Source organism: Salmo salar, chromosome ssa17, assembly GCF_905237065.1.
Source record: "Salmo salar chromosome ssa17, Ssal_v3.1, whole genome shotgun sequence".
NCBI classification, from domain to species: domain Eukaryota; kingdom Metazoa; phylum Chordata; class Actinopteri; order Salmoniformes; family Salmonidae; genus Salmo; species Salmo salar.
Window position 1 is genome coordinate 68,088,933 of NC_059458.1, and position 25,889 is coordinate 68,114,821.

The window sequence follows — 25,889 nt, forward strand, 5'->3', positions numbered from 1 at the left end:
TGTTGGAGGGAGGTGTGTGTGTGTGTTGGAGGGAGGTGTGTGTGTGTGTTGGAGGGAGGTGTGTGTGTGTGTTGGAGGGAGGTGTGTGTGTGTGTTGGAGGGAGGTGTGTGTGTGTTGGAGGGAGGTGTGTGTGTGTGTGTTGGAGGGAGGTGTGTGTGTGTGTGTTGGAGGGAGGTGTGTGTGTGTTGGAGGGAGGTGTGTGTGTATTGGAGGGAGGTGTGTGTGTGTTGGAGGGAGGTGTGTGTGTATTGGAGGGAGATGTGTGTGTGTGTGTGTTGGAGGGAGGTGTGTGTGTATTGGAGGGAGGGGTGTGTGTGTTGGAGGGAGGTGTGTGTGTGTTGGAGGGAGGTGTGTGTGTGTTGGAGGGAGGTGTGTGTGTATTGGAGAGAGAAGTGTGTGTATTGGAGGGAGGTGTGTGTGTTGGAGGGAGGTGTGTGTGTATTGGAGGGAGGTGTGTGTGTATTGGAGGGAGGTGTGTGTGTATTGGAGGGAGGTGTGTGTGTGTGTGTGTGTTGGAGGGAGCTGTGTGTGTGTGTTGGAGGGAGAGGTGTGTGTGTGTTGGAGGGAGGTGTGTGTGTGTGTGTTGGAGGGAGGTGTGTGTGTGTGTGTTGGAGGGAGGTGTGTGTGTGTGTGTGTTGGAGGGAGGTGTGTGTGTGTGTGTTGGAGGGAGGTGTGTGTGTGTTGGAGGGAGGTGTGTGTGTGTTGGAGGGAGGTGTGTGTGTGTTGGAGGGAGGTGTGTGTGTGTTGGAGGGAGGTGTGTGTGTGTGTTGGAGGGAGGTGTGTGTGTGTGTTGGAGGGAGGTGTGTGTGTGTGTGTTGGAGGGAGGTGTGTGTGTGTGTTGGAGGGAGCTGTGTGTGTATTGGAGGGAGGTGTTTGTGTGTTGGAGGGAGGTGTGTGTGTATTGGAGGGAGATGTGTGTGTATTGGAGGGAGGTGTGTGTGTGTGTGTGTTGGAGGGAGGTGTGTGTGTATTGGAGGGAGGGGTGTGTGTGTTGGAGGGAGGTGTGTGTGTGTTGGAGGGAGGTGTGTGTGTGTTGGAGGGAGGTGTGTGTATTGGAGAGAGGTGTGTGTGTATTGGAGGGAGGTGTGTGTGTTGGAGGGAGGTGTGTGTGTATTGGAGGGAGGTGTGTGTGTGTGTGTGTGTGTATTGGAGGGAGGTGTGTGTGTGTTGGAGGGAGGTGTGTGTGTGTGTGTGTGTTGGAGGGAGGTGTGTGTGTGTGTTGGAGGGAGGTGTGTGTGTGTGTGTTGGAGGGAGGTGTGTGTGTGTTGGAGGGAGGTGTGTGTGTGTTGGAGGGAGGTGTGTGTGTGTTGGAGGGAGGTGTGTGTGTGTTGGAGGGAGGTGTGTGTGTATTGGAGGGAGGTGTGTGTGTATTGGAGGGAGGTGTGTGTGTGTTGGAGGGAGGTGTGTGTGTGTTGGAGGGAGGTGTGTGTGTGGGGGGCAGCTTAATGTGTGTTGTGATCAAACAAACACCTCAAAGGCAAAGCCACATTAAATGAACGAACAAGCCACATCTCTCTCACACACACACACACACACACACACACACACACACACACACACACACACACACACACACACACACACCACTGCTCCTTTCCCTCCCTCTCTCCCTCATCAACAGCTCAGAGCTGTTATTGTGATGTTATTCCGGCCTGCATCAGAGCGTTTGTTTAAAAAAACGAGGGAATATTAAAAGTTAAAAAGAGTGAGCAGCCAGCTAGCGCTTAGCCAGCTACCTTAACATGATGTCATGTACGCTAAACAGGAGTGAAAACAGGAGGCTTGCAGAGGGGGGTTAGGGGAGGAGGGGGTAAGAGGGGGAGGAGGGGGTGTGTGTGTTTGTTGTGGGGTTTGGGGAGAGGAACGTGGCGTCCACACTCCTCACTGCCCATCCACTGGCACCCTGATGGCTAATGACTGCTGTTTGAGGGGAGCGAGGAGCGCGCGCCCGCACAGACACACACACAAACACGCGCTTGAGAGAGGCATCCTCAGTGTTTTGTAGAAGCAGCCGATTTAAGGAAACACGTCAGATAAACAACCCTACCCCCCAACCCTCCCATCTATCCCAGAGGTACAGATCAGATCAACAACCCTACCTCCCCAACCCTCCCATCTATCCCAGAGGTACAGCTCAGATCAACAACCCTACCTCCCAACCCTCCCATCTATCCCAGAGGTACAGATCAGATAAACAACCCCACCTCCCCAACCCTCCCATCTATCCCAGAGGTACAGCTCAGATAAACAACCCTACCTCCCAACCCTCCCATCTAACCCAGAGGTACAGCTCAGATCAACAACCCTACCCCCCCAACCCTCCCATCTATCCCAGAGGTACAGCTCAGATCAATAACCTTACCCCCCCCATCTATCCCAGAGGTACAGCTCAGCTCAGATCAACAACCCTAACCCCCCAACCCTCCCATCTATCCCAGAGGTACAGCTCAGATCAACAACCCTACCCCCCAACCCTCCCATCTATCCCAGAGGTACAGATCAGATAAACAACCCCACCTCCCCAACCCTCCCATCTATCCCAGAGGTACAGCTCAGATAAACAACCCTACCTCCCAACCCTCCCATCTAACCCAGAGGTACAGCTCAGATCAACAACCCTACCCCCCCAACCCTCCCATCTATCCCAGAGGTACAGCTCAGATCAATAACCTTACCCCCCCATCTATCCCAGAGGTACAGCTCAGCTCAGATCAACAACCCTAACCCCCCAACCCTCCCATCTATCCCAGAGGTACAGCTCAGATCAACAACCCTACCCCCAACCCTCCCATCTAACCCAGAGGTACAGCTCGTGACGGCCGTGTTACCGTAGTAGCGCACCACATCAGTTGCCGTAGTTGTGGCTGTGCAGCGCCGTGGCCTGCCTGTCAGCGCTCCGGCTGCCGGCGGAAGATTTATTCATCTAATTAAAAAAGTTAGAGAGAGAGAGCGACTTCCTCCTTCCCCAGCCAGGAGTGGTAGTGGTAATGCTGTGTGTGAGTGTGCGTGCGTGCGTCTTTGCCTGGGTCGCGCGGCGTGCTCCACTTTGGGCCCGGAGAGATTTGATTAAATAATAAATAAGCTAAGAGGGAGTCCTCTCCAATCGCTATATAAAGCTTTAATGGAAACACTTCATTTAACCTAATTAATACCAGAGGCCTGGCATTACTGTGGAGGGGAAGGTACAGGAAGGAGGTAGGGTACAGAACACATGATGTAGCAGAGACCTGGCATTACTGTGGAGGGGAAGGTACAGGAAGGAGGTAAGGTACAGAACACATGATGTAGCAGAGGCCTGACATTACTGTGGAGGGGAAGGTACAGGAAGGAGGTAGGGTACAGAACACATGATGTAGCAGAGGCCTGGCATTACTGTGGAGGGGAAGGTACAGGAAGGAGGTAGGGTACAGAACACATGATGTAGCAGAGGCCTGGCATTACTGTGGAGGGGAAGGTACAGGAAGGAGGTAGGGTACAGAACACATGATGTAGCAGAGGCCTGGCATTACTGTGGAGGGGAAGGTACAGGAAGGAGGTAGGGTACAGAACACATGATGTAGCAGAGGCCTGACATTACTGTGGAGGGGAAGGTACAGGAAGGAGGTAGGGTACAGAACACATGATGTAGCAGAGGCCTGGCATTACTGTGGAGGGGAAGGTACAGGAAGGAGGTAGGGTACAGAACACATGATGTAGCAGAGACCTGGCATTACTGTGGAGGGGAAGGTACAGGAAGGAGGTAGGGTACAGAACACATGATGTAGCAGAGGCCTGGCATTACTGTGGAGGGGAAGGTACAGGAAGGAGGTAGGGTACAGAACACATGATGTAGCAGAGGCCTGGCATTACTGTGGAGGGGAAGGTACAGGAAGGAGGTAGGGTACAGAACACATGATGAGATCGCTGTATGTACTCTATGCCATAAGAATTAAGGCCTGAAATACTGTGATGATAACCCACTTTGTACCGTTCACGAACCACAATGTACACACAGCCAAAACAGACAATGAGACTGAGTAAACACTCGTAGACTAACACACAAAAAACATGTTGGAGAGCACATGCGCGCACACCCCAAACGTGATGACTCCAGACAGAGCTGTAATCTCTGTAGAATGCAACAATAACCATCATTTACACATACAGTGCCTTCGAAAAGCATTCAGACCTTGACTTTTTCCACATTTTGTTATGTTACAGCCTTATTCTAAAATTGATTAAATCATCTTTTCCCTCATCAACCCACAGGTGGACACAATCCAGCATAATGACAAAGCAAAACAGGTTCACAGACATTCTTGTAAATGTATGCAATTAAAATAACTGAAATATGACATTTACATAAGTATTCAGATCCTTTATTCAGGACTTTGTTGAAGCACCTTTGGCAGCGATTACAGCATTGAGTCTTATTGGGTATGATGCTACAAGCTTGGCACATGTGTATTTGGGGAGTTTCTCCTATTCTTCTCTGCAGATCCTCTCAAGCTCTGTCAGGTTGGATGGGGAGCAGGCAGCACAGTTATTTTCAGCTCTCTCCAGAAATGTTCGATCGGGTTCAAGTCCTGGCTCTGGCTGGGCCACTCAAGGACATTCAGAGACTTGTCCCAAAGCCACTCCTGCGTTGTCTTGGCTGTGTGCTTAGGGTCGTTGTCCTGTTTGAAGGTGAGCCTTCACCCCAGTCTGAGGTCCTGAGCACTCTGGAGCAGGTTTTCATCAAGGATCTCTCTGTACTTTGCTTTGTTCATCTTTCCCTCGTTCCTGCAGCTGAAAAACATCCCCAAGGCTTGACACTGCCACCACCATGTTTCACCGTAGGGATGGTGCCAGGTGTCCACCAGACGTGATGCTTGAAAGAGTTCAATCTTGGTTTCATCAGACTTCTTCCACCTCATGGCTTGGTTTTTGCTCTGACATGCACTGTCAACTGTGGGACCTTATATAGACAGGTGTGTGCCTTTCCAAATCATGTCCAATCAATTGAATTTACCACATGTCACGGCTCCTCCTCTGAACCACAGGGGAAACCAGGGGGAACCATAACTGCTCCACTAACCTCTCTCTGGTCTGTCGGGTCTGGCTGGTCTGGTTGGTCTGGCTCCTCGCTGAGCTTCTGGCTCGCTGGGCTTGCTCTCTTTCTCCCTGCTCCTCCAGGTATGATCCGGTTTTGTTTGTTCCTTTGTAGCTGTATTTAGTTTCCACTCAGTCATGTTTACACATACATATTACACATACATATTCACGCATCCATGCACCTTACATTATGACATTTCCACACCTCATTCCTTTTTCTTTGTTTATCGTTAATAGTTTTGTTTTATAATAAAGAACGTTTTGAATTGGCCTATACCAGTTGTCGATGTCCTCTCATTTTTGCCACAGGCTATGAGCCGGCCTGTGACAAGTGGGGGCTCATCCGTAAGTTGTGACAAGTGGGGGCTCATCCGGGATTTGAACCCGGGACCTCTCGCACCCGAAGCGAGAATCATACCCTTACCCCTAATGTGTCTAATATCCAGGTTGAATGGTTGCAAGAACAAAGCCCAACGCATCAGGCGCTGGTTGGGACATTATCAGATTGAGATTGTTGATAAAAAAATTTAAGAGACTATTAAAGCTAAATCTGTGTTTTTTTGGGTCAATCTGCTAGTAGTGAAGGTACAAGTTTTCAGTCTAATACTTCATTAACTTTTGAGCAGCAGCGGGAGCTGTTGGGAATGCAGTTGGAGATAGAGCGATTGCGACATGCTAATAGACCAGAAGGACTACCACAGTTTGATGTTGCACAGAATCTTTGTTTGTTGCCTAAATTTGATGAGTCAGATCCAGATACATACTTCACTTTATTGAGCGTATTGCGGAAGCTAGAGCTTGGTCAGATTTGAACATGACTATGTTGTTGCAATGTGTACTTACAGGTAAAGCACGTGAGGCTTTTGCAGCACTGAGTGTAGCTGACAGTAAAGTGTATGCTAAAGTTAAATCAGCAGTTCTGAAGGTTTACGAACTTGTGCCAGAAGCATATCGTCAACGTTTTCGTTACAGGAAAAAGCTAGATTCACAAACCTATTCTGAGTTTGTTCGTGATTTGACTTCTGCATTTAATTGTTGGTGTACAGCTTCAGAAGTTAGTACTTTTGAGGATCTGTCCGTTTAAAGCGGGATGTATCTCAGTTTATTAAAACTTGTGATACGTGTCAGCAGACAAGCAAGCCGAACCAGGTTGTAAAGCCAGCGCCTTTGTATCCAATACCAGCCGTAGGGCAACCTTTTGAGCATCTTATTGTCGATTGTGTTGGGCCTTTACCACGGTCCAAGTCAGGTCATAGCTACTTATTAACTGTTATGTGTCAAGCAACTAGATATCCGGCAGCTTTTCCCTTGCGTACCATAACTTCAAAATCAGTAGTTAAAGCGTTAACTCAATTTATTTCAACATTTGGGATTCCAAAAATCATCCAGTCAGATCAGGGATCTAACTTTACCTCCCATTTATTTGCTCAGGTTCTCAAACAGCTTAAAGTTAAACACAATAAGTCTACTGCGTACCATGCTCAGAGTCAGGGAGCTTTGGAACGTTTTCATCAAACTTTAAAATCCTTGCTTCGTGCATACTGTACAGAACTGTCTGCAGATTGGGAGGAGGGGTTACCTTGGCTGTTACTAGCTGCTCGTGAAGTAGTGCAGGAAAGCACTGGGTTTAGCCCAAATGACTTAGTGTTTGGTCATAAGGTGCGTGGGCCTTTAGCAGTGCTGCAGGATGGTTGTTTGCCTGAGGAACCACCTCGGAACCTTATTGACTATGTAAATGGTTTTAGGTTCAAGTTGTATAGGGCTGGTGAACTGGCGAAAGAGAAACTAAAATGTTCTCAACAGAAAATGAAACAGAAATATGACGGACAGGCTGAGCTGCATGAGTTTAGTCCCGGTGATCGTGTACTTGCTCTTTTGCCTCTTGTAAGTTCACCTTTTCAGGCAAAATACTGTGGTCCTTTCACTGTGTTGCGCAAAGTGTCAGATTTGAACTATCTTATTGAAACCCCTGGTCATAGGAAGTCCTCTAAATTATGCCATGTGAACCTGTTAAAATGTTATCACTCCCGTGATCTAAGCAAAGTGGAAGGCACTCCAGCAGTGAGGTCAGCGTTGACTGCTGCTCCAGTCACTGAATCTTGTGGCTTTAACTTTGTGGAGGGGGGAGAAGAGGAGGTAGTTAGGGTTTCGGATGAGGTCTTACAAGGTCGGTTGAAAAACTCCCAGACTTTGCAAAACCTTGGGGTTTTGGTAGATCATTTAGACTCTGAGAAACGTGATGAATTGGTAGCTCTTATTAGAAGCTACCCTGTTTTGTTTTCTGACACTCTATCGAAAACCCACTTAATTGAGCATGACATAGACATCGGAGATGCTAAGCCTGTTAAACAGAGATTTTATTGTGTATCTGAGGAGAAAAGACTGCAATTGGACGACTCCTGGGAGGAGTATGTCTGGAGGGTGCAAGCCCTGTTCGAAAGACTGGTGTGGGCCAGGTTGACTATCAATTTGGAAAAATGTGAGTTTGCCAAAGCTCCAGTCACATACCTAGGCAAGGTTGTTGGTCAGGGTCTTGTCTGTCCCGTGGAAGCCAAGGTTCAGGCTGTGAAGCAGTTCCCACAGCCCTCCACAAAGAAAGAACTGATGCGCTTCCTGGGAATGGCGGGGTACTACCGTGCTTTTTGTAAAAACTTTTCGGTAGTAGTGTCCCCCCTGACCAATCTGAATGCCAAGGCTGAATTTCTCTGGTCCACCCAGTGTCAAGTGGCATTTGATGCAGTTAAGGCTCTTTTGTGTTTGGCACCTGTGTTGGTAGCACCAAATTTTGAGAAACCTTTCAAATTGCAGGTAGGCGCCAGTGAAATCGGTGCTGGGGCTGTGCTTCTCCAGGAAAATGATGACAATATTGAATGTCCAGTCAGTTTCTTTTCCCGGAAATTTAAGAAGTATCAGAAAAATTATTCTGTAATTGAAAAGGAGGCTTTAGGTCTCATTTGGGCTTTACAGCACTTCGAGGTCTATGTTGGTTCTGGTTTAACCCCTTTAACTGTGTTCACGGACCACAACCCACTTACTTTTCTGAAGTCCCTGCAAAATCCCAACCAGCGCCTGATGCGTTGGGCTTTGTTCTTGCAACCCTTCAACCTGGATATTAGACACATTAGTGGTAAGGATAATATCATTGCTGATGCTCTGTCTCGTGCTCCTTTAACCTAGTTTGTATTTTCTCTCTGAACCCTGCGGGCGGTCTGCGCCTTCTTTTCTCTTAATTTGCTCCCCAGGTACCAGGGCTGCTGAGTTGAGGACGGACAGTCAGCTAGGGGACACGGAGCTACTACTAGGAGCCGGGACTGGTATCTGTTTTTTTGTTTGTTTTGAAGAATTTGGATTATGTGTTTATTATGTTGGGTCATAATTTGAATTGAGGGTGGGACCCTCATTTTAAGGAGGGGGGTGTCACGGCTCCTCCTCTGCAGTGCAGGGGTGGTTCCCCCTGCAGGCAGAGGAGGGGCCGTGACACACAGGTGGACTCCAACCAAGTTGTAGAAACATCCAAAGGATGATCAATGGAAACAGGATGCACCGGAGCTCAATTTCGAGTCTCATAGCAAAGGGTCTGAAAAAGGTACAGTTGAAGTCAGAAGTTTACATACACTTAGGTTGGAGTCAATTAAACTAGTTTTTCAACCACTCCACAAATGTCTTGTTAACAAACTATAGTTTTGGCAAGTCGGTTAGGACATCTACTCGTGCATGACAAGTAATTTTTTCCAACAATTGTTTACTGACAGATATATTATCACTTATAATTTACTATCATAATTCCAGTGGGTCAGAACTTTACATACACTACTAAGTTGACTGTGCCTTTAAACAGGTTGGAAAATTCCAGAAATCAAGGCATGGCTTTAGAAGCTTCTGATAGGCTAATTGACATCATTTGAGTCAATTGGAGGTGTACCTGTGGATGTATTTCAAGGCCTACCTTCAAACTCAGTGCCTCTTTGCTGGACATCATGGGAAAATCAAAAGAAATGGTTCATCCTTGGGAGAAATTTCCAAACGCCTGAAGGTACCACGTTCATCTCTACAAACAATAGTACGCAAGTATAAACACCATGGGACCACGTAGCCATCATACCGCTCAGGAAGGAGACGCCTTCTGTCTCCTAGAGATGAACGTACCTTGGTGTGAAAAGGGCAAATCAATCCCAGAACAACAGAAAAGGACCTTGTGAAGATGTTGGAGGAAACAGGTACAAAAGTATCTACATCCACAGTAAAACGATTCCTATATCGACATAACCTGAAAGTCCACTCAGCAAGGAAGAAGCCACTGCTCCAAAACCGCCATAAAAAAGCCAGACTACGGGGTGCAACTGCACATGGGGACAAAGATTGTTCTTTTTGGAGAAATGTCCTCTGGTCTGATGAAACAAAAATAGAACTGTTTGGCCATAATGAACATCGTTATGTTTGGAGGAAAAAGGGGGATGCTTGCAAGCCGAAGAACACCATCCCAACCGTGAAGCACGGGGATGGCAGCATCATGTTGTGGGGGTGCTTTGCTGCAGGAGGGACTGGTGCACTTCACAAAATAGATGGCATCACCAGGAAGGAAAATGATGTGGATATATTGAAGCAACATCTCAAGACATCAGTCAGGAAGTTAAAGCTTGGTCGCAAATGGGTCTTCCAAATGGACAATGACCCCAAGTGTAACAGTGTAGGTTCCGTCCCTCTCTTCGCCCCAACCCGGGCTCGAACCAGGGACCCTTGCACACATCAACAACTGACACCCCACGAAGCATCGTTACCCATCGCGCCACAAAAGCCGCGGCCCTTGCCGGAGCGAGTGACGTCACTGATTGAAATGCTATTAGCGCGCACCACCGCTAACTAACTAGCCATTTCACATCGGTTACACAAGCACACTTCCAAAGATGTGCCAAAATGGCTTAAGGACAACAAAGTCAAGGTATTGGAGTTGTCACGAACCGGCTTGAAGCCCGTAACAAAAAGGGAGACAACGTGGAGATAAAGAATAACAAAATATATTTATTAACTGAAGTAAAGTAAATACAATTAACAATGGTGTGTGTTTAGTCAGCAGTCAGTAGTGTAAGTGAGTGGTTGCGTGTATACATGTGATAATGAGGGGTGTTCAAAGGTGCCAACGCAAACAAACCAAATAGCCATAAAAATGCCACAACCAAAATCTGTCTGTGTCTGCATGGAGAGTCTTCCCAATGAATGGGGAAGAGGTGCATTTATCCTGGGACACACCCGAGCCCAGGTGTGTCCCATTTCTCTGACGACCCTCCCGGCTCCGCCCACCGACATCCTATTAAGGAAAACAAGAGCAAAGAAAAAGAACTCGGCAGACAGAGTGGGAGGGTTGTCACAGAGTGGCCATCACAAAGCCCTGACCTCAATCCCATAGAAAATGTGTGGGCATAACTGAAAAAGCGTGTGCGTGCAAGGTGGTCTACAAATCTGACTCAGTTACACAAGCTCTGTCAGGAGGAATGGGCCAAAATTCACCCAACTTATTGTGGGAAGCTTGTGGAAGGCTACCCGAAACATTTGACCAAGTTAAACAATTTAAAGGCAATGCTACTAAATGCAAATTGAGTGTATGTAAACTTCTGATCCACTGGGAATGTGATGAAAGAAATAAAAGCTGAAATAAATCATTTCACATTCTTAAAATAAAGTGGTGATCCTAACTGACCTAAGACAGGGAATTGTTACTAGGATTAAATGTCAAGAATTGTGAAAAACTGAGTTTAAATGTATTTGGCTAAGGTGTATGTAAACTTCCGACTTCAACTGTATGTTTTTTTATTTAACACATTTGCAAAAATGTCTAAAAACCTGTTTTCGCTTGGTCACTATGGGGTATTATGTGTAGATTAATGAGGAAACAAATTAATCCAATCCATTTTAGAATAAGGCTGTAACGTAACGTGGAAAAGGGAAGGGGTCTGAATACTTTCCGAAGGCACTGTAGACTATGCTACATCCTATCCTATGAAAATCAGGGCAAGCACACAAACCCAAGAGTGGCCGGTGTGCTCATGAAACACCAATGTTAACTCTACCTTCCATGTTGTCCTATGAGATCCATCCTGCAGGCCAGGGTCCTCATAACACCAGTGGGGTTTAAAGCCATCCATTAGGACATATGGCTGAGGTTACATAAGAAACAGTAGATCACTACACGGCCGACAGCGTCCCAAATGGCACCATATTCCTTATGTAGTGCCCTAAGGGCCCTGGTTAAAAGTAGTGCACTATGTAGGGAATAGGGTAACATTCGGGAAGCAGTCATCTCTACGGATCACTGATTTCCCAGTGTAGTTTCACTACTTGGTAGAAGCCCTAGATTCCCTTTAACTACAGTGGTGCCAGATTGAGTCAGACACAACAGTACATGTAATGTCTGTCACTCTGAAGGTGGAGGATAAGACGTTGGTAGGGAGAAGGAACAGGGACCGTGTCTGTTACAGTGAACCTGCAGTCATGTTGATATTGACCAATGAGATGGTTCCGTTTCTTGGTGATGGTTGTAGGCTGTTCACAGAGAGGATTAGTGCACACATACATAGCAACCCCCCCCCACACACACACACACACACACACACACACTTCAATCCTTCTTCATTTCCAGTGCCATCCTGATTTAGTGGTGAATTTAAGCCTCTTAACTACTACATATTTCTCCGTGGGTTTGCTATCCATTATATAACACACACACACCACAGGGCCAGGTGAGAGAGAACGATGACACTTGGTATTAGATTCAGCATGCAGCGCTGGGGTTCTGCAGCATTACAATCTCCCTACCTACTGCCAGTCAGTTTATGGCTGGTGATTTGCTGTGCAGGCATCTTGGCCCAGGGTGACCTGTACTAGAGGGCACTGCTTTATTACACACATCTATGCATGCAGATTCCCATCCAGGTGCAGGCTTGGGCGGTAATGCACACACACAAGGGAATGGAGAAACACACACACACACACACACACACACACACACACACAGAGAGTGAGAGAGGAACGAAGACAAATACACTAGCACTCTCTAGCAAGCATAGACACACACAGAGAGAGAGGGAGGAATGAAAACACATACATTAGCACTCTGGCAAGCATAGATGCACACACACACAGGTAAACACACAGGCAAAGTGTTCCTTTTTTCAGCTTGAAAGAACATCATTCCAACCCAACCGATGTGTAACAAACATAAAACAGCCTACATCTCCCTCTGTCTGTTTGCATACACTGCAGAGAAATCTAAAGATAAACCCTGTGAGTGTCCAGTGAACCAACGCCTACGGTTAGTTTCCTGCCTTCAGCAACCCAGAGAGATCTGCAACATGCATCTCTGGCAAAGCCAAATCAAGCTAGGAAGAATACCAGGAGACGTATGTAGTAAGGAGAGTCCCAGTTCCATGTTGGTTTGAAGAAAAGAAAAAGACAAATCTAGGAATTTGTAGTCTCAGTGTAAGAGGCTAATAAGTCTCCAGAGTTACAGGCCTCGCTTTGTGTATTTGCTAGTGAGCAAAAGCACTGATCCACATAAAGTGAAGACTGTTCCAGATCTCTTTTCTCATCCTTCCCTCTCTTTTCTCTCACTCTGTTCTGTAATTTGTTTATGCGCCATTATGGCTGCAGCTGTTGGTAAATCATATGTAATTACATTGTAAATGCCCCGCGTGGAACGGAGAAAGCGATTAGGCTTTAGAGAAGAGAAAATGATTTTAGTTGTGGTTGATTAAAATGGCATTTGGCTGTGGTGTGGCGAATGAGGCGTACTAGCGGAAAGAAAACAAAAAGCAATGAAAACACTGGATCATGTTGTCCTCCGCACTCGACCGAAGGCCACTCGGAATCCTGTTTGACCAAATCCTTACCATCAACAACAGAAATCATCCCATCCAGAATGAAACAGAAGACCAGAGAACAGATTAGAGAATCACTGCTAAATGGTTACTAAAAAGCTAGGATAATTCCAATTCCCTTCCCAAATGAAGAAACTAAACACAAAATCACTGTTAAGCATTTGCCAAATTATGCAGAAACTAATTCAGGACACCCAAAGAGAGAAAAAGGGGAACAACAAAAAACAAGAACAGGAGAAGCGCAGAAAGAGGCAACATTTCACCAGCTGTAATCAGCTCAATATTCAAATGTATGAGACGCACGCAGCGGCATCTAGAAAGGAGCACATCCAGGGAAATGTGTAACTAACCTAAAAACAACACTTATTCTGGGAGGTCTCAGAAGACTCTCATTTCCATTTAGTACATGTTGTTCCCGGCGTCTTTATCAGATCTGCTATATAGGCACTGGTGTCTGAACTAGCTTATTTTAGCAGTTGTAACGCTGCCGCTTCTGACGTGTGCATACGGTGTGTGTGAATGTGTGTGCACCGGCAGTCTGAATGATGACACCAGGCTGACGCACACAGTGCTAACTCTACCTGCTAGTTTGGCCTGTTAAATATGCATGAGGTTTGGACAGGCTTCATCCTCTGGGGGGATGGCGGCTTGTGTTAAAGAACTTCCAGGTGGGAACGGGAACAACACTGCTGATTGCAAACACACACACACACACACACACACACACACACACACACACACACACACACACACACACACACACACACACACACACACACACACACGGGAGCTGAATGATAACAGACAACCTACCCCAACACAGACAAAGGAGGAACTGGAGATGCGAGGGGAGAGATAAAATGGCTTTATGAGGAGCAATTTACTCCTCTTTTGGGCACCAGTTGGGAGAAAGTGTCGGCAGCCGCTGCGCGTGGAGCGAAGCCGCCATAAAAAACAAATGATGGCAGAGCCTCACTAATGCCCACTCTGCCTGTGGAAGAGCGTTTCAGAGTCACATCGCACAGCACTCTCTCCCTCTCTCAATCTTCCTCTCCCCCTCCTGGCAGTCGGAGAGGGGGCCCTCTCCACCAAATTACACTTTCTGTCATTTGAAAGCCCAGAAGAGACAAAGAGGCAGCATCTGTGACTTTTCTCCTGCATCTCTACACTCCCATTGAGGCCTCGTCGAGTGAGGCTAATGCGGATTTTCACCCAATATACCCGGGTGCGGTGCCGCATTGGGAGGGTTCACCTGTACTTGTAGTTTGGAGGAGAAGAGTGTAACTGGGTTCGTTGCCAAGAGAAGAGCGATTCACCGCCACACAAGGTAACCAGCGTTGCCTTTCTGGTTACTAGTGAAACCAGAGCACTAAGACCAAGCCGGATTGGGTCCTGCTCCCTCCAAAAACCACCCCTCAGAACAAACCGTGCTACAGCTGAGCAGACAGGTGATCTGACCTTTCAATCTTCACTTCCATTCAAATTCTACAATGAATGCCTTCGCGGTAAAGCTCATCCGAGGACCGCTAAATATTGCATCATCCGGCGCGGTGGTGGGGAGTTAAGAAAACAAATAAAACTTGCAGTTTCTGCTTTTCTCCCTGCTTGAGTTTGGTGTTGCTTTCTACAGCCGTGGCCTCTGCAGTTTGTGTGGAGTGTCACCACAGCTGTTTACAGACCAGCTGAAGAGAAACAAGACCTAGTTCAGCGAGACTGAAGAATATTGACCCGGTGAAACAAAGACGGCCGAGAGATGTGAGGATAAAATCATGACCATGACAAACTACTGCCCTCTCTAGGATGACCGTGTCCTCAAAACACAGAGGCCAGCGGTAGGCGGGGGGAAACAACGAGCCATCCTCTACAGAGGCTCACATGGGAACAGGGACTTGCATATGTGCACTGAGGTTTATCCAGCCATCTTCCGTCCGCATTAAGCAAGGTCGTGTTCATTTGAGCACACAATGGAAAACATTTTCAAACATTTCGCAACTGAACACAAAAATGTGCGTTTTGCATTGGCCAGGAAGACCCTCCCTGTTTCAATCTGTTTTATTCCATTTGGTGCCTAATGAACACAGCCCAGGAGTGGAGAGCTGTTTCTAAGATGGCCCTAGTTCACTGCTTCACATTAAGGCCTGGTTAGAGCCCCTGCTTTCCCTTTCAAACAGATCGATAGAGAATGTCCTCTTATTGACATCAATACTGGCAAATGCTAATGGTCTGGCACACCAGTGTTACGAGGCCCCCCGTTGACTGCTCCCAAAAACAATGTGTGCCGTCACACGTTAAGGCACTCCACAGTGGCGGACAGTTCTGGAGCGTTGGGACCTTTTCAAACCCCTAGGTTTTCACTGAATATGGGGAACATTTGAGAAAGAGAGAGCGAGAGAGCTAGCGAGAGGTGAAACATAAGGCGAGAGAATGAGAAAAACTAAAACACAGAGAACGAACCACAGAGCATAAGGAACAAGAGGGAGAAAGATAGACTTAGCAACAGAACAAGAGAGAGATTGAATACCAGCATGATAGTAGGAAGGAGTGAGACTGACTGAGTGGTGTTCCAGCATCATTAGGTGGAGGACAGCTGCTGGGCGTAAAGGTAGAATGTGAATAATGTGGACAGAGTGGTACCTGGTTGGGGGAACCACTCCACTCATTAGAAGGCAGTAGCGCTGCCAGCTCTTAGCTCCTAACTCTGGTCTGGGCCAGGCTGTAGCGCTGCCAGCTCTTAGCTCCTAACTCTGGTCTGGTCTGGGCCAGGCTGTAGCGCTGCCAGCTCTTAGCTCCTAACTCTGGTCTGGTCTGGGCCAGGCTGTAGCGCTGCCAGCTCTTAGCTCCTAACTCTGGTCTGGTCTGGGCCAGGCTGTAGCGCTGCCAGCTCTTAGCTCCTAACTCTGGTCTGGTCTGGGCCAGGCTGTAGCGCTGCCAGCTCTTAGCTCCTAACTCTGGTCTGGTCTGGGCCAGGCTGTAGCGCTGCCAGCTCTTAGCTCCTAACTCTGGTCTGGTCTGGGCCAGGCTGTAGCGCTGCCAGCTCTTAGCTCCTAAATCTGGTCTGGTCTGGGCCAGGCTGTAGCGCTGCCAGCTCTTAGCTCCTAACTCTGGTCTGGTCTGGGCCAGGCTGAGGCTTGGTAGGCCTTAATCCGAGTCCTAGATGGTCTGATAGTGTAGCTCTAGACTAAAAATCATCCTCAATGCTCTACAGTCATGGACAGGTAAAGAGGGCCAAACTAGAGACAGAAAATCCAAATATCTTTTGTTAACACCCACAATCCCTCGGCTGCAAAACAGAGGAAAACGAACAGTGTTTTAGTAGCCTGTCACTTTCCTCAGCTGCATAGAGCGGCCTCTGTCTTTCAGTGTGTCCAAGGTCAGATATCTTATGCAGGTTGCCCTCAGAGTAATTACACAGTCTCAGGAGAGAGGGATGGGGAGAGGAAGAGATGAGAAACTGTATGATATCCGAAGCATTTCCCCAGACAGGAAAACTCCTTTCCCAACAAGTTCTACCACACGTTTACACACACACACACACACACACACACACACACACACACACACACACACACACACACACACTCTTTCAGTAATTAAATCTGACTAATAAAAAAAATTCTCAAGCAAAACTGTCGCAACCGACCCCCCCCGAGAATAAAGGAAATGGTAAAGATAATACTGTGCACTTTGCTTCACTGTTCAGGGACCATTAAGAGACATCAGGGAGCTTAAGAGAAGATGAAAATACAGCCTAATATCTTCTCTTGGTATGTGAGACACAGTGACCACAGGCAGAGTATGAACAGAACAGAGCACAATGGAACTAATGAGAGCTAGGAGTTTTATTTACACTTTATAACAGTGTGTCTTCAACCCCTTTGAAAAGAGAGGAGGGTGAAACACGCTGGATTGATTCCCTTTGGATTTACTCCTATGTCCCGCACGGCTCGCCCAGCGCCTCAAGGTCGGTCAAGGAGCCTTCGCCCCAGCTACGTATTTTTATCCAGACAGTAAATGGAGTGATGACGGCAGCTGCCAACAAAAAAAACTTGCCTGACCTCTCACCTCTGATCTTAAAACACTTAAGCTTGAGAGAGAGGAGTGAGGGAGAGACAGGGAGGGAGAGAGAGAGGAGCAGGTAAGGTGGGGAGAGACAAGGTCAAAACTCTCTCTCAGGTAGATTGCTGTCTGTTGTGGTCGACCTGTTTGCCTCGTACAGAATTCTGCTACAGTACGGAAAGAATATAGGAAGCCAGAACATCTATTAGCAGGTGATGAATTCACAGCATCCTATATGTGTCAGAATCCATTTCCATAATAGTGTATGGTGTGGCATTGGGGGCTGTACATTTAGGGAGATCCCTGCTCTCTGAGAAAGGTGGGAATAAACACTGGTTAGGGGGAAACCTGGCAAAACCCCTCTATTTCAGAAACAGCCTCTGGAGCCACAGGGCCTACTGCTTGACGGCAATTTGTCGGTGCCGGGCGCCTTAGGACCAACTTAACCACAACACAGAAAGCTATGTTATTATCAAAAACCAATCTTCATAGTATTTCTAAAATCACCCCCTCCCCCTACATTATAAATTCTGCTGTCTCTGAAAAAACATGTCATGAAATTGCAAAGCACTCGGCTTGTAAGAATTTACTGGGCCTGGGCTTTGAAGTGCTCTTCAAGGGGCTGTGGGCCTTAATGTGGGAGGGAGGGAGGGGGGGAGAGCGAGAGAGAGAAGAAAAGAGGATATGAGAAGGAGAGAGAGGGTAGGAGGGAGAGAGCGAGGGAGAGAGAGAGAAGAAAAGAGGATATGAGAAGGAGAGAGAGGGTAGGAGGGAGAGAGCGAGGGAGAGAGAGAAGAAAAGAGGATAAGAGAAGGAGAGAGAGGGTAGGAGGGAGAGAGCGAGGGAGAGAGAGAGAAGAAAAGAGGATAAGAGAAGGAGAGAGAGGGTAGGAGGGAGAGAGCGAGGGAGAGAGAGAGAAGAAAAGAGGATAAGAGAAGGAGAGAGAGGGTAGGAGGGAGAGAGCGAGGGAGAGAGAGAGAAGAAAAGAGGATAAGAGAAGGAGAGAGAGGGTAGGAGGGAGAGAGCGAGGGAGAGAGAGAGAAGAAAAGAGGATAAGAGAAGGAGAGAGAGGGTAGGAGGGAGAGAGCGAGGGAGCGAGGGAGAGGGTCACATGGGGTGATTCTGGTCATATTTGCTTGCCTGCTGAAAATAACAATCCTGTTTTTCCTAACGAGCACATAACTCGCTCGGTGGGAAACATCGGCCAATTAAAAACTAAAAAAGGCCCCACATTGCTGGTTCATCTGAAATCATGAAGAAAAAAAAGAAAGATGACTCAAACTGTGTTTGAACGCAAAGACTGCAGTATTACCAGCCGAGCTGCTGCTTTAGCTACGTTTCCTAAACCTAACGTGTGTCTCTATCCTGTTCTGGTCCTTCACATGCGCTTTCCACGCTTCCGACTGTTATCAGGCTAATCAACCCTGTCTGTGACGGTGTGTTTCCTGTCAATCACACTAGTCGTCACGGTGATCACATAGGTTACATGGCACATCACCAGCGCTCTACATAACTTTCTCCGGGGACGTGGGGGATATATGCAGCTACATCGAGGGGGATCAGCAGGAGGAGAAGATCTGTTCTGAGCACGCTCCAACACCTGAACATCTCCGGGATGGGTGGCGTGTACGTACGTAGTATTAGTGAGGGGTTATGTCGGGTGCCAAAGGCTGCCACGCTCCAACCTGATAGGATTGTCACGCTCACAGCGACGCAGGGCTCAGATTGGCTCTAAATGAATGCTAATTAATTAATTATCGCATTAAGACGAATTAACTGATGACGAAAGTCAATTTCATGGCCTCTGCCAAAGTCAAGTGGCACTGGAAAAAGGAAAGGGGGATACCTAGTCAGAATGCCTTCAACTGAAAGGTGTCTTCAGCATTTAAACCAACCCTCTGAATCAGAGAGGTGCCTTAATGGACATCCGGGGAACAGTGGGTTAACTGCCTTGTTGAGGGACAGAACGACAGATCTTTACCTTGTCACCTCGGGGATTCGATCCAGCAACCTTTCGGTTACTGGCCCAAAGCTCTAACCACAAGTCTATCTGCCGCCCCATGAACGGGAGGGGGAGTGAGACCCCCACCCACCCCCACCTCGTTATGGAACACACTAGTGAATGCGTGATTGAGTGAATGACCGAGAGAGGAAGAGAGTGATTGAACCAATAAAAGTGTCTTTGTGTATATGTGATGATGCAACACGCTCATTAACCCCTACTCTGTCCAACCAACCCCTCGTTCCCACGAGGCATGGGACCATTCACGCATTCAATCACAGCCTCCCGTCCAATTCAAGGAGCCAAAAGGGGAAAGACGCTCTCTACGGCTGTAGTGTGTAGTGTACACACTAACCAGCATGTTGTTAGACATGAGACGCCACACACAACCGTTCCAGCTATGTTGTGTCTGAACACATTACTCCGAGTGTGTAGAAAACATTGGTAAGAACATTAATATTAACGGTAAGAAGGTTGTTTTTTAAGGAGAGCCATAAAGAAAGACGTCCCTTAACATTGTACATTTGTAATGCCTTTGGGCTGTGGATGAGTGGAGGGGGTTGAGTCTGGGTCAGCTAGAAGAATGATAATGATATAAAATGTGAGGGTTGGTTCCCTCTGTCGATGGCAGGGGGTTGGATGGGTTAGTAGTAATTACATGAGTGGCTGGCCATAGTGCTGCTTCACTGGGCTCGGGCTAACAGGCCTACATAAACACACTGTCGCTCACAACACACACACAGAATGCAAACAGACACAGACAGAAACACAAAGATGCAGACAAACACACACACACACAACCTTGGCAGCCCACAGAGAGAACAATGATGACCATTAGTACAACAGCAACAGGAGATGCTGTACACTAGATCACCTCTTTAAGCTCAGAGGGCTAAACTATTGTCTGACAGAAGTTATTTTTATGTAAAATATTCTGTAACAAGTGTTGTTTTTGTGCTCAATGGTGGATCTATTCATAATTATTGACCCACTGACCCATAATGCATCGCACACGGAGAGCGAGGGGAGGAGGGTGATGGCAGGTGCAGCCACGCCAAGACACCTGGGATTGTTATTTATTCTGTCTGAAACGTTCCCTCCCTCCACTGGGGAATGACAGAAAAATCTGGTGGTTTATTATTCCAGTCTTTCAGTAGCAAAAACAAGCAGAACGTCGGTGTGTTTCTCTGCAGGAAGGTGGAGGATGCAGAAGGGAGATACATGTGAGAGCAGAGAGAGACAGTCTGGGCTGTGGGGCAGAACTGCCCGTCATCCATGAAGCCAGCCTCGTGCTAGTCCCGTCTCTCGCACACACACAAAAACACAAACCAAAACAACCCTGTCAAAATATCAGACAACCCCCCCCCACACACACACACACACACACACACACACACACACACACACACACACACACACACACACACACACACACACACACACACCCACCCACCTGTCTCCACGTCCTGGGTGTAGAAGTGCATGGTGTCCGTGATCTCGGTGACGTATACAGCTCTGTAGTTGGCTGTGCGCTCTTTCTCCTCCATCACGTGCACCACCTCCTCCACCTTCTTCTCCTCGTAGTTGGCCCAGATCTGAGGGGGGGGGGAAGGTCACATGATTAGGGTGAAGCATGACAGAACACGCCCTGTTCTTATGTGTAATATAATGATATCATTAATATGAGGTCTTTCTCGTTAAATTGGGGATCTACTTGTAGGACAAATGAAATAATATTCAGTCCACTGTCTTGACTAAAGAACACAGCAAAAAGGACATTTCTCATGTCTAAACCTCCAGCTAAGCATGCCAGTTCCTTATTATACGTCACATGATCCAACATCTAACATACTCAAAACAAACCCAAACCAGACACCAAACTACTACTTTAATCACTGCCAACTCTAACAGAACAATTCATTTACACTCCTAAATGACTTGATTCACACCCTGTTTTGATGCCAAAGGGAAATACTGTCTAGAACAAACAACCCCTAGACCAGAGAAGCATGGGTCTGTTATCTAACAGCAACACCAATCCCCTGTGGGACAACCTCTCTCTCTCCCTCCCTCTCTCCCTCCATCTTTCCCTCTCTTCACCGTCCTCTAGAGTGTTTTTGGTGTGGAAACCAGGTCAGCTCCTCTCCAAGGTTGGCCCTCTGTCGGGAAGGCAGGAGGCTCATTAAGGGAAGAGTGCTCCGCTTGGGGCCACAAATCAAACACTATGGTCGACGCTATGGACACACAAACACACACGAAAACACGCGCGCGCGTGCGAGGGACAGGATGACAAGAGCTGCCTAATCATCTCTCCACCAGCTGATGTTCTGAGGCTCCTGTGATGGGGTCACTGAACCCCAGTGCCAGGGAGAACAAGTGGAACACAACTTCACAACAACTAAAGTCTCCTTTTCTTGTGTAACACCACAACACAGCTTGTTCTACTCCTTTCATTTCCACCGCAGGCTGTTGTGTTTACTTGCAGGTAAAAAATAAAAAAATATGTTTGTGGTTTTTATATAGTGTAGCGATATCAAATCAAATGTTATTTGTCACATGCTTTGCAAACAACAGGTGTAGACTAACAGTGAAATGCTTAAAGGCCCTTCCAACAATGCAGAGAGATTTATTTTGAAAAAGTGATAACATGAGGAATAAATACAATGAGTAACGATAACTTGGCTAAATACAAAAGGTACCAGCACCTAGTCAATGTGCAGGGGTACAAGGTAGATATTACTATGTTTGATAAAAGTTATTCTGCATAGATAATAAACAGCAAGTAGCAGCAGCATGTGAAGAGTTTGAATGGATATGTGTGTATGTGGCATCAATAAGTAAGTGTGTGCATGTTGTGTGTTTGTGTGTGTTGGAGTGTCAGTGTAGTATGTGTGAGTGTGTGGTTAGAGTCCAGTGACTGTACATCGAACCTGTGCAAGAGAGTCAGTGCAAAAAATAAGAATGAAATAAGCAGCTTTATGGCTTGAAGCTGTTCAGGAGCCTTCTGCTCCCAGACTAGGCAGCCTTATGGCTTGAAGCTGTTCAGGAGCCTTCTGGTCCCAGACTAGGCAGCCTTATGGCTTGAAGCTGTTCAGGAGCCTTCTGGTCCCAGACTAGGCAGCCTTATGGCTTGAAGCTGTTCAGGAACCCTCTGGTCCCAGACTAGGCAGCCTTATGGCTTGAAGCTGTTCAGGAGCCTTCTGGTCCCAGACTAGGCAGCCTTATGGCTTGAAGCTGTTCAGGAGCCTTCTGGTCCCAGACTAGGCAGCCTTATGGCTTGAAGCTGTTCAGGAGCCTTCTGGTCCCAGACTAGGCAGCCTTATGGCTTGAAGCTGTTCAGGAGCCCTCTGGTCTCAGACTAGGCAGCCTTATGGCTTGAAGCTGTTCAGGAGCATTCTGGTCCCAGACTAGGCAGCCTTATGGCTTGAAGCTGTTCAGGAGCCTTCTGGTCCCAGACTAGGCAGCCTTATGGCTTGAAGCTGTTCAGGAGCCTTCTGGTCCCAGACTAGGCAGCCTTATGGCTTGAAGCTGTTCAGGAGCCTTCTGGTCCCAGACGAGGCAGCCTTATGGCTTGAAGTTGTTCAGGAACCCTCTGGTCCCAGACTAGGCAGCCGTATGGCTTGAAGCTGTTCAGGAGCCCTCTGGTCCCAGACTAGGCAGCCTTATGGCTTGAAGCTGTTCAGGAGCCCTCTGGTCCCAGGCTAGGCAGCCTTATGGCTTGAAGCTGTTCAGGAGCCTTCTGGTCCCAGACTAGGCAGCCTTATGGCTTGAAGCTGTTCAGGAGCCTTCTGGTCCCAGACTAGGCAGCCTTATGGCTTGAAGCTGTTCAGGAGCCCTCTGGTCCCAGACTAGGCAGCCTTATGGCTTGAAGCTGTTCAGGAGCCTTCTGGTCCCAGACTAGGCAGCCTTATGGCTTGAAGCTGGTCAGGAGCCTTTTGGTCCCAGATTTCTCGCTCTGGTACTGCTTGTCACCATCTTTTAGCAGCTGGCTAATTATTTAACTGTGTGGTATCATCAGCTAATTACCTTCACAAGGTCTCTCTCTCTCTCCCTCCCTCTCCCCTTCTCTCCCTCCGAGCAGTGTTACATGCTGACTAGACCAGGCACGGGCGTGAGTCTGCGTGTGCCATCGTGTGCATGTTGATTTTGTCCATCCACACCAGATGCGATCAGGATGCGCAGGTTAAAATATCAAAATTAACTCTGAACCAACTATATTAATTTGGGGGACAGGTCGAAACACATGAAACATTCACGGCCATTTAGCTAGCTAGCTTGCTGTTGCTAGCTAATTTGTCCTGGGATATAAACATTGGGTTGTTATTTTACATTAAATGCATAAGGTCTTTTTTTTCTGGGTCATTGTAAACTTTTGACCCAATTTACGTCAAACGTGTTCTCTCCTCCGACAATTAATCCACAGATAAAAGAGGAAACCTAGTTAGTTTCTAGTAATCTCTCCTCCTTCAGGCTTCTTCTTCTTCTTTGGACTTTATATGGCAGTTGGCAACCAACTTTAAGGTGCATTACCACCACCAACTGGACTGGAGTGTGGACCTCAGTTCATCTTTCAATCACCCACGTGGGTATATGCTCCTAAAAGCCAATGAGGAGACGGGAGAGACGAGACTTGCAGCACATCAAGCATTAAAAATATAACCGAAGTTCTATTTTAGTGCCTGGCTACGCAGACGCTGATTGACGCGCACGATCAGTTTGGAGGAAATAACTGAATAACATGTATGTGAACATTTATTTCGCAATGCCGCCGCAGGTAACGCGATGCGTGGTGTGGTCAGCATGTTAGCATGGTAGGCTAATTACACCCAGCGTTTTATAGGCCTTTTTCAGCATGCTAGCACTAACCAATTACATCTGACGTGTGCAGCGTAAGACATTTACAGGCCCATTTCACTACTGCAATGAGTCGTGCTAGTGAATCGGCTTACTGCCTGCTACCTTGAATCATTGGGAAAAAATATTTATTATACAACAAGTGACACAGAGCGCCAGCCGAGCGAGCCTTGGCAGGTGCCCTGCCCACCTGGAGACAAAAGACTGGCTCAAACCACCCAATTACATTCAATTGCTTCTTCGTGGTGCCAAATAAAGGGAAGGGACATTTTAAAAAAATAAAAAATTGTGGCTACGACTGACCAGGAGTTAATTAAGACCCAAACATGGCCACGCTTCAAACTTCCACCGGTCTTTTCCCCTCAGATATTAATGGAGTCAATACCTACAATGCAGTGGGGCTTCAGCAGAGGGTAATGACATGTCCGGGCTTTTAATCAAACCTGCAGGACCAATCCGAGTGACACAGATTAGCGTGTCACTGTCATTACCGTGGCAACTGTCACCGTGGTGGCGTCTCTGTGGGGGTTTGGGAGTCGTTCATGATGATTCAGGTCAAGTGACCTCTGACACGTTGGCCCACGTCATGCTGCCGCAGTGGCAAGGGAACAGGAGGAGAGAACACACACAGAATGCCAATCACAGAGCTGCTTTCACAACGATGATGCAGAAGTGGCCTTCCACATGGTGCTCGCCCCCACACACATTCGACCTCACTGTGCCCCAGGCAGATGACCTTCTGTGAGCAACCGACCATTCCTGTTTGTTCCACTTGAATGCAGGTATGTGACTGCGGTTGCTGCTTCGACACAGTAGACGTGAGAGAGCGAGAGGAGTTAGGATTCCAAGCTCCCTGTGTCCGGCTCCAAAAAGCAGTGACAGTAAATCATCAGGCCTCTGCTCCTGAAAAGGAAAACTGTTCCAAAAGGAGGACAGCAACAGTGTTCCAAAAGGAGGACAGCAACAGTGTTCCAAAAGGAGGACAGCAACAGTGTTCCAAAAGGAGGACAGCAACAGTGTTCCAAAAGGAGGACAGCAACAGTGTTCCAAAAGGAGGACAGCAACAGTGTTCCAAAAGGAGGACAGCAACAGTGTTCCAAAAGGAGGACAGCAACAGTGTTCCAAAAGGAGGACAGCAACAGTGTTCCAAAAGGAGGACAGCAACAGTGTTCCAAAAGGAGGACAGCAACAGTGTTCCAAAAGGAGGACAGCAACAGTGTTCCAAAAGGAGGACAGCAACAGTGTTCCAAAAGGAGGACAGCAACAGTGTTCCAAAAGGAGGACAGCAACAGTGTTCCAAAAGGAGGACAACAACAGTGTTCCAAAAGGAGGACAACAACCGTGTTCCAAAAGGACAATAACAGGGCTTCCAAAAGGACAATAACAAGGGTTCCAAAAGGACAATAACAGGGCTTCCAAAAGGACAATAACAGGGCTTCCAAAAGGACAATAACAGGGCTTCCAAAAGGACAATAACAGGGGCTCGAAAAGGACAACAACTGGGGTTCCAAAAGGACAATAACAGTGTTCCAAAAGGACGACAACAACCGTGTTTCAAAAGGACAACAACAATAGTATTTCAAAAGGACAACAACAACAGTGTTCCAAAAGGACAACAACAACAGTGTTCCAAAAGGACAACAACAACAGTGTTCCAAAAGGACAACAACAACAGTGTTCCAAAAGGACAACAACAACAGTGTTTCAAAAGGACAACAACAACAGTGTTCCAAAAGGACAACAACAACAGTGTTTCAAAAGGACAACAACAGTGTTCCAAAAGGACAATAACAGTGTTCCAAAAGGAAACATCATGAGTGGTAAAGTAGCAAGCTATTAGGACTCTGTGATCTTCAGTACCCCGGTGAATGATGTGTAGCCGGCACACGTGCACACATACACGTGCGCACATGCACGCGCACGCACACGCGCACGCACACGCGCACGCGGTTGAAAACTGAGACCTACTGGATAATGTGAAGGCAGGGTCCATTGCTGTAATGGTCTCCCTCATGATGGAAGACAGACAGAC

The 25,889-nt window shown here is 47.4% G+C and overlaps 1 protein-coding gene across 1 annotated transcript in view; it reads right to left on the reverse strand.

Annotated features, from left to right (window-relative positions):
* The window catches only part of LOC106609571 (staphylococcal nuclease domain-containing protein 1), a 341,791-nt gene that overhangs the window by 63,139 nt on the left and 252,763 nt on the right, over nucleotides 1–25,889 (reverse strand). The window contains exon 18 of the mRNA XM_045700024.1: nucleotides 20,457–20,598. Within this exon, the coding sequence (XP_045555980.1) occupies nucleotides 20,457–20,598 (142 nt within the window). The remainder of the gene's footprint in view (nucleotides 1–20,456; nucleotides 20,599–25,889) is intronic.